Source organism: Parus major, chromosome 2 (genome assembly GCF_001522545.3).
Source record: "Parus major isolate Abel chromosome 2, Parus_major1.1, whole genome shotgun sequence".
Classification (NCBI taxonomy): Eukaryota; Metazoa; Chordata; class Aves; order Passeriformes; family Paridae; genus Parus; species Parus major.
The window spans coordinates 57088299-57098203 of NC_031769.1; the positions used below are offsets into that span (position 1 = coordinate 57088299).

Genomic DNA, 9905 nt, shown 5'->3' on the forward strand with positions numbered 1-9905 from the left:
ACTGTTTAGGAGGTGGCTTTGCAGAAAACAAAGAACAAATACTTGAAAACAACTGCATAAAGAAAACTAATCATATGAGTACAAAGGCAGGGTAGTTGAATACTGTTAAATGTAACATACTACTCACCTGCAATTGTATGTGCATACAGTCTGCTGCCAAAAGTAAAAACATGCAATTCATAGAGCTTGGCAATTTTTTCCAGGAACTCCTTGCAATGAGGACGCAAACGTGTGTGCAACATAGGCTCACCTCGACCTAACTGGAAATGAAATATTCCCTAGAAGAAAAACCATGTTGAACATTATCAAAATAGGCAAACAAAAATACCAGCATTGCAGAGCTATCCTCTTTCCTCACTTAAAATTTATTTGGTCCTACTAAATCAAAGCAAGTTTTGGCCACAAGATTATGTGGATAAATAAAATCCGAAGCATATTTTTACTCTATGCCAGGCTGTCCAACAATAAGGCTTTCAAATGCAGGAAGCTGTACTGTTGAAAAATTTATGATGCAGGTGGCTTTCATTCAAAGCTTTACTTATGGCAAACCAATCTGAGAAATTTCTCAGCCTGCTTGTTTCAGAGAAGCTCAGGATCTCACCACAATCAATACCTCTCAATAAACTTCTGACAGACTTATTTCAGTATGCACTGAGCTCAGAGAAAGTATTTTCTTCATCCAAGAGTGTCTGCCTATGGAAACATAGCATCAGAGAGCAAACCAGGAAGGAAGCTTGCAGATAAAGATCCCAGTTAAAAACCTCAAAATATTTTTTTTCATTATTTTTCTTCAAACAATGAATTCAGACTGATAGAGGCATAGCCTTTCAAACACGCAGGACTTTTTTAATCCTTAAGGTGAATATTCATGGTCCCCTTTCCTGTTAAATTCAATCTACACTTTTAGCTTGCTTTTTCCTAGCAACTGTGAATATATGCTGAGCCTACTGAACATGCAAGAATGGCAAGAGGAAAGAAAAAAATTAAGTAATCATAGTTTGCATGACATTGATGTTTGAGTTTGCATCCTCTTGTTCCAGACACTGTACACATTTCAACGTTTCTTGTTTTAGAGCTTCCAAATTAGAAATGTTACAAGCCAATACTCCTTGTCAGTTCAATAATAACCATGAAGAAATTAAAGCACCACACAGAACCTCTCCCCTCTAAAAGAGATTTAAAAAACATCCCTACACATACTCATGGAATGACTGACATAGAAACACACAGGATTGCTCAAAAAGGGACTCTGAAAAGTAATTCACTGTATCTGCCTCAGACTTGGAGGGAAAATAGTCTCATTACTGAGACTCAGCTTGTGAATTGCAGAGGAAGAAAAGCATATTAAAAAAAGCTACCTGAAAACATCTCTCAAAATGGTTAGAAAGGAAAAGTGCAGGAAAGCATGAACGGAAGAAAGAAATGTCAATCTGAATGTAGAGAAAAAGGAACATATTACAGAAGGCTTGTTTCTCACTTTCTTTTATCCTTCGACTACAATTTTACCTAACCACAGAATGTTCTTTTAAAGAACCATCATTTAAATATTGTTAGAAACATTCCTGTTGTTACATTGGAATGAAAGGTAACCCCAAATACCTTATTGGACATTTGCTGGCAGTGCTGTTCTGTAGTATGGATCAATGTCTGGTCCAAATCTACCATGAGCACCAGTTTTCTATTTCGATGTAGTCGCTGTTGATCTTCTCTTCCCAGCTGCTCAGCTTGCTGTAACAGAAATATTCACTGATAAGCTTAGCTTCATAGAAATAAATTAGATTTATTGCCTTTTGTGTACCTTACATGTGAGAAGCCCTTCTGCTACAAACTAACTGCACAAGAAATGATGCCTCAACATTAACTGTAGCAATGGCAACTGTGGAGCATTTTTTTTTACAGGAAAAGAAAATGCTCTCAAAGTGTACTCTCAGATCTTTGTGACACTACTGTGACTCTTAAAATTCAAAAACTCAACACAAAACTTTCCAATGTAACAAATAAGTAACTGCTGATTTAATTTAAGACCCAGTCTCCTGACAGGAAACAGCAGTAGCTTTGAAAACAAAGGAAAATTCATCTGAAGATCTGAGAACTTTGGACTGCTATGTCCAGTAATTTTGCATCATAAAGTATAGTATGTCAGAAAACCCCACATTAAGTACAGAACTGAAGCTGCTGGTGATAGAAATGATACCTGCAAACTCCTGTGCGTATTTACAAACTTTCCAAGTACCATGTGAAGCTCTGTGCTCACTTGATTCAGTTCTGATAGCAAGTTGTAGTGTTAGCCTCCAGACAACTGAACTTAAAAGTAAAGTTAGAGCACTATAAAGCAGCAAGGATCAAGCGCAAACTGCCCTTTGAAACACTCCTCTGTGATGGGGGCACCTCTAGCTGCTTACATCTTCACAATTCCCCTCACTGACATTCTTTGAAGAACTATCAGGAAAAAAAAAACCAAGTAGCAACATAAAAAAGTAAAAGGAGATCAGGTTGATAAAGAAGAGAAACAGAATGTTCATCTTCAAAATAATACATGCTCCGTCCCCCTACACCAACTGAGGGATAAAAAAAGCATATTTTGGTAACTCAGATGAATATTTGAAATATTCATGAATTCAGAATACTTGGGTATTAAAATAATATTAAAATAATGAAATAATTTTACCATACAGGTAAGTTGCAGCAAACTAGCTTCCCTATATCAAATGGGTCAATTTCAAGGTGAAGGTCAAAGCTAGGTTTCAGACACTGAAGCTTTGAACAGATTTCAGCTAAAGGAACTTTTCACTAACTGTTCACTCTTAGTGACAAAAATGTTCAACTATTAGGTTTACAGGCAGCTGTCAAAGTGACATCTTTTCAGTATACCGCTCTAAAAAAACCCAGTATAAACCATGAGAAAAATCAATATACAATGAGACAAACTCCCAAAACCCCAGGGCTACTAATGTTTAACCCCAAATTCCCCTTCAAAGGGAAGCCAAAAATCCTGCATCAAGTACATAGAACATTTGCAAAACTACTGCAAGTAAGTTTCTCCACTGTGGAGCTACTGTGAAAGGCGTGAACCAAGAGAAAGCATGATGGTACTTACCTCAGAGCTGACTTTCAGCTCTGGGACACTGTGAACCATTGATACAGTTGCTGTGGATAATGGCACACTCTGTTTTCCATTCTTGCTTCGTATCCTAATCACATAGGGGAAAAGAAGGATCATATGAGAGAATAATAGTTTACTGAAATGTTAAACAGACTAAAATATGTAGCCTCAAACTAATCACCACCAAAAAAATGGTTAAAAAGAGATATTTAAGAGATATTTTAACTAACACACTCTTTCAAATTCTTCTTAATCCAAGTTGCTACACCAAATGGATAGAGGGCAAAGAAGCTCACCAGAAAAAACTCTGCAAAAAGTCACTGTAGTAAGTTATACTTCAAAACAATTATTTGTGACACATGACACTAAGATGAAACACATCTATGTATTGATTTGCATCAAAAAAACAAGCTATAAGCTAGATATAACTACCAAACCTACCAAACCACTCACATTTAAAACTACTCAGTTTCTTTTTTTTTTTTTTTGCAATCCCTCAGCTTGTTTTACAAGCCAGAGTATGAAAAATATAAGCAAAGGATAGGAAAAGTTACTCTCTGCACACAGAGTTACTTACAGGTGACTGCTGCTTCAAAAATACCATACCAAAAAAATCTCCTTACATGCTCTTCCCATTGGCAGAAAACAGAGTGAGGAACTCTGCATGCTTGTGTCTATTTTCTCATGTGTATAATTATACACACAGTCTTACTGGTATACAGATGTATGTATATACAGGTATCAACACAGAATAGGTGTCACCCTTGTGTGCATACACGTATGTGAGACAGTGTGTGTGTACACACACGAGTACAAAATTGCTTGAAAACGGATCAAGTAACCCTGTATAAGATCCCTTTCACTACCTTACATCAATCAATTTACTGGGAATTCTGACATCCAACTGATGAGTCACCAATATTAAAAAATATCAGCACACAGATTTTGTCCTAGGTGACACACGCTTATCTTTTAATTCTCCCATGTACCAGTCCTATCAAGGACAGGATTTGGTATCAGATCTACAACATGAGTAAAACCAGATTTCACTTTTTGACAAGCAAACTGCTGAGGAACAAGTGTGCTGAGCTGAGTTGAGGCAGACACAACCACAGACAGGTAACTTTTTCCCTGTACCACAGTGTATTGCAGCACTGATGTCCAGTAATAGAAGTATTTACTAGGTCTAAAGCTTACATATACGTTTTAGCATCTTACATCCTTTGCTTCAGAGATCAGAAAACTTAATCTATAACACTGAGTGGCATTTTAAATGAGCCTTTAAAAATTATTAACCATTTTCAGACCATTAGCTGTATAACTACTAAGAATGCTGTACTTGATTTTCTCCAAGCAAGAAAAGCATCAATGTTTTTGACTAGTCTTCTGATGTAGGCTCAGCAGTCATAACACAATATTTCAGATGTATAAGCCATTTTGTATAAAAGGAAGACACAGATATAAGACACAGTAAGAAGTTTTAAGTGAAAAGCCTCAATTTATTAGATACCTTGGACTTGTCTGTATTTCTTGTATGAAATGACAGCAGTAGAGCAATATTTAGAGGTGACTATATTCAAACCTCAAATCAAGTATTCATTCAGGACAGACAAAGCCATATTCATGATTATCCTAACTTTGCTAGGTTTGCCAAATAATACTTGTTTACAAAATATTAACATTTAACTTAAAATAAAAAGTTATATCCAAATATTAACCAGGCTACTTGTGTAGCACTCTCAATATTCAGATCACTTGCACTGGTTTGTGGGATAATGTTCATAAAACAATTCTTAACAATGAGCATGTATTAAAATGAAACCAAGGTATTTCCAGTCAAATGAAATGAGTATGTGACATTAATCTACAAAATCCAGGCAACTATACAGCTTGTTTTGGAACAGCTGTTGAATTAGTAATTTGATATGCATAAGAAACATTCTCTTTACCAAGCAATGAGACACAGCAAAGGAGAAATACAATCATCTTTTGAATTTGCTTTCTTCTTTGCCTAAGGCCTAAATTCCTTTAGTTCCATGGCAGAATATTTCACAAGAAATTGAAAACAGTTAAGAAGCCTTAAATTGAAAGCACTGGAGACAAGCTAGCTCCCATTCAGACACAGTACAAATGAAGCAAGGTCATTTGAATGAGGCTGCTATTACCTCTCAGCTACTTGCACCTGCACAGATTTACTCAGGTTTACTAAGCAAGCTGTTGCTGACACACCATGCAACTCTCAGTCTCAGTGGTGAGTACATGGAAAGCAAAATGTGATGAGAATTTACCTCTCTACACATGCCTCTTAGATTTTCTATCTAAGTTACCCTACATTACCTCCATGAATAAAGAGCATGCACAGTTCTTAAATCTTAAATGAGTGCAGATCTCAGAGCTAAAGCCTTCTCTTTACAACCTTTAGCAACCTGAAGGGCCTAAAACAGACCTGGAGAAGAGCTATTTACAAGGATGAGTAGAGACAGGCCAAGGGGGAATAGCTTTAAACAAAAAGGGAAGGTTTAATCAGCTATAAGAATGAAATTGTTTTCTGTGAGGGTGATGAGGCTCAGGAACAGCTTGCCCAGAGAAGCTGTGGATGCTCCATCCCTGAAAGTGTTTAAGGCCAGACTGGATGGGATCCTGGGCAACTTTGTTGAGTGGAAGGTATCCTTCCTCATGGCAAGGGAATTGTAACTAGATGACCTCCAAGTCCCTTCCAGCCCAGGATATTTTATGACTCTATTAGATGAGAGAAGGAAGAGCTTGAATGCCGAATCAGAAGCAAGTAGAAGTTGGATAAAAGAGCTGACAGTACTTACTGAGTTAAATCCTGGCCACATTCTGCACACAAGCCTTTCATGACAACAGGATGGCTGCATCCTTCCAGTCTCACCAGGACAGTCCTGAAAAAGACGTAGGCATTCCAATTACAGAAGGCAGATTACAGACACGTAGATTAGTAACTCACAGACTGAATGAATTCAAAGAATAAATTCTGGTGATAACTTGAGGGTCAGCCCCTTAAGATACATGCTTTTGTCACAAGATGGTAAAAAAAGAAATCTAAATCTAAATTTTAGACTTTCTAAAACTTTAGAAGTCACTGAACTAAGAAACTGACTAAGGTCAGTTTCTAACCACAGTTAGCAAGGAAGTTTGATGAGAATGAGTATTGTTTGTCCAGAAACAGTTTACATTCACTTGGATACAACTCCCCATTAACACCCTACACTGAGCTACACAGTAATTAAAAACAAATGCGGAAGTCTGAACATCACAGAACAGCTCAGGTTTTCTTTTAAAATCACTGAGTTCAATGGTTAACCTAACACAGCCAAGCCCATCACTAAACCATATCCCTAAGCACCACATCACCATGTCTTAAATTCATTCAGGGATGGTGTCTAGATCCCTTCCATGGGCAGCCCATTCCATTGCTTGACAACACTTCCCATGAAGAAATTTCTCCTCATATCCAGTATAAACCATCTCTAGCACAACTTGAGGCAATTTCCTCTCCTCCTATTGCCTGATACTTGGAAGAAGCAACTCTCACCTGGCTACAGCCTCCTTCCAGACAGCTGTAGAGAGTGCTAAGGTCCCCCCTGAACCTTCTTTTCTCCAGACTAAACACCCCCAGCTCCCTCAGTTGCTCCTCATCAGACATGTGCTCTAGACCCTTCACCAGCTTCCTTCCCCTTCTGTGGACATGCTCCAGGAAGTCAATGTCCTTTTTGTACTGCAAAGTCCAAAATTTAACCCAGTATTTGAGGTGTAGCCTCACCAGTGCCAAACACAGGGGCAGACAAGTTCTTTACCAACTTCATCTTAGTTTATTATTTTCATGGCAGATCTCTATTGCTTCAATCTTCTCATAAAAATATTTTAATTTCTCATCTTTAAGTCTTGATTCACCACATCTTAAAATAAAGACACAGGAACTGATATTTTATTCTTTCTTTTAAACAGTGGCTAAACCAAACCAGAAATTAGAGCTGGAAACAGAAGTGTGACATTCACTATTCCAAACTCCTTAGAAGACAAACTCTACTTTTCAGCTGAATAGTCTAACTAAAGTATTCCTCATCCAGTTATCAAAATTCCAGGTCTTGAAAATATCATTATTTATTTTCTCTCAAACACTTCAGTCACTCTAAGAGACTTGTTTTCTTCATTACAGATGGAGACATTGATCTTTCAGACTTTTTATTTAAAAAAAATTCTAATAACTAGATACACTTCAGCCACTACAAAATTTCACCAACTCTGTGATAATGAACACTACATCATCTGCCTATTTTTTAAAAAAAAAAAAAAGTCAAGCAGCTAAAAAAAAACCCCAACCAAAAAGCAAAAAATCAACATAACCCAAGCTCTTTCATAAACTGGCTGTAGTGTTTAAAGTGTGGCTTCAAACCCGTACTGCAATAAGCAGACTGCACCATGAAGAAAATTCGGCATGCCCAAATATCTCGTTCATATATCTGACTACTAAGCGTTTGGGAATTCCAAGCAGAAATCCAGTTTCTAAATAATACTTGTAACTGCTTACTTGCAGTGTGACTCTTGTTCTTCAACAACCAGAAAAATGATGCCTCTACTAACAAAACTGCAATTCATGCCTGCAATGAGGATTATTTTCCTCTCTGAGAGCAAAAACTAGATTCCAGTCAGGTTTGTTTCAAAATAAGTCTTCACAAGCCATCATACTACCAGTATTCCCATTTACAAAAGTGCATATCTATGCCCTTCTCACCGGCAGTCATTATCTGCTTGGAAATTACACCTCCTCTTCCTATGTAGGCATCTTACATCTCCTTTTTTTTAAACATGGTATTTATTTCACAGAAAACAAATTATCAGTCTTGGCTTTTTAAAAGAACTGTACAATATCAAGTATTTTAGTGGCCCTTCACTAGTGGTGATTCACTGTGTGATTATTTCACGGATTTCACAGAATTTAGGTCTCCTCTCATCCCTCTACGTTTGCATTATTTAATTTTACTCTCTCCCTACTCCCTTTGACAATATGCCTAACTTGCTGTCTTTTACCTTTATTCACTGCTAAGCTCCTTTTTAGGCTAACAATGCACACTAATGACCATGTCAGAATTTTTCATTCTCACCATGTGTTCAGTGTATGAATCAGAAATTACAGACACACCTAAAAGGCCCAAAACCCACCTCATGGTACAAGCTACAGAAATATGCTTAAAAGATTACAGTGACTGAGTTTAAACCCCAGATTAATTTATTTTCAATAGTTCAGAAGAAAAAAACATTTTAATGCCAGCTTAGAAGCCACAGCATCTCTAGACATTCTCTACTTTGCAGTCAAGATAACCTCACACTCCAGGTATGCAACAGGAGAAGCTGGCATAGTCCTGGGCTGAGATGTGATTCAAAAATGGACATGAAAGAGCAAAGATTTTTATAAGAAAGTTAGAGTTCTAAATCATTCATTGATACTGTTCCTAAACAGCACCTCTGTACCTTATACCAAGCATGACCACTAAATAGCAGCTTTGCCCCTGCAAAATCTAAACATAACCAGATCTCCTGGCCATATTAGATGTGCTAGAGATAAAATAAAAAGTACATGATACAAAGTCCTCCATCATACTGTTGTCTGTGATGCTTAACCTAAAGGACAGAGGAAGAACTCCAGAGCCCTGATAAACTTCTGAGCAACATACAACCAAAGTGTAAAGTTTCAACTTGACAATTATAACTGTCAGGATCTTAGGCAGACTTCTCCCAGGGAAATATCCTAAAAATACTTAGTGATGCAGGAAGAAAGCCTGAACTCTACTAAGGCCTAGGCATATTTAAATTTTAGCACACGTGTTTTAATTACTAAAAAAAACCAAACAGACCTCAGTAAGAATGACTTTTTTTTTATTTCACACCTGGAAGCTCTCCTTTTACAGTTGAAGTGTGGGATTTTCAAAATGTAATGGCCAAGATCAAAGCAAATTATCAGACAAAAGTGAGCTGAATCAAAGTGTTTGCATGTCTGGTTTTAAACGGCTGCATATACTAAATACAGGTTCAGGTTTCTGCCTGTTCTCTTCTCTGCGTCATAAGTGAAACCCACTTAGAAGAACAGAGCCTTTCCCAACTCCATTTCTACAAAGAATTAACTGATTCTATTCTCCCTCCCACCCCCTACAAATATGAGGAACTACAGCACATTACTGCTGGCAACAGTAACAGTATCCTCTTCAGGATTCACATGATAATAAGCAGAGCTAATTGGCTACTTCAACAATAGCATTCCAAGGAAACTGCCACAAAAGATGCAAAATCTTTTCCTAGTTTTACAAACTGTCCCAACTGTGCAGATAGGACAGGCAAAGCAACTGGGTAAGAACCACTATACTGTGACAAGTAAACTTTTTTCTGAGCAACTGTGGAGGTGGTAGATCACTCCAATACCCAGCCTGAAAGTTAAATGACTGCAACAGAACCACAAACTACCCACATGGTTTCTTTGGTACAATGAAACTTGAACTAGTAAATAAGACAACCCACTCTGAGCCCTTACTCATATTCCTTCCAGATGTACTTGTAAACAACACAGAAATTAGGTGTGCCATTAAGGTAAAATTTTATTTTTTGTGGTTACAGTCATGAATAGGAACAGATATCTACCAACAGCCTGAATATGCAGGTGACCATAAGCTCATCACTGCTCTCCCAGTACTTCCACACTTACATCCCGTTTCTAAACCAAGTATTTTAATAATGTCTGCTTTAATTCAGCAGCATAGCAAAGAAAAAAAAAGGGGGGGGGGGGGGG

General features: G+C 37.4%; 1 protein-coding gene across 2 annotated transcripts in view; it reads right to left on the reverse strand.

Moving 5' to 3' along the window:
- CTDP1 (CTD phosphatase subunit 1) overlaps positions 1 to 9905 on the reverse strand; it is a 101715-nt gene that overhangs the window by 81239 nt on the left and 10571 nt on the right. For both annotated transcript variants that reach the window (XM_015618130.3, XM_033512026.1), the window contains exons 2-5: positions 5923 to 6006; positions 3098 to 3191; positions 1600 to 1728; positions 128 to 278 (exon numbers count right to left, since the gene is read on the reverse strand). In XM_015618130.3, coding sequence (XP_015473616.1) covers positions 128 to 278; positions 1600 to 1728; positions 3098 to 3191; positions 5923 to 5963 — 415 coding nt within the window. In that variant the 5' untranslated portion in view covers positions 5964 to 6006. The remainder of the gene's footprint in view (positions 1 to 127; positions 279 to 1599; positions 1729 to 3097; positions 3192 to 5922; positions 6007 to 9905) is intronic.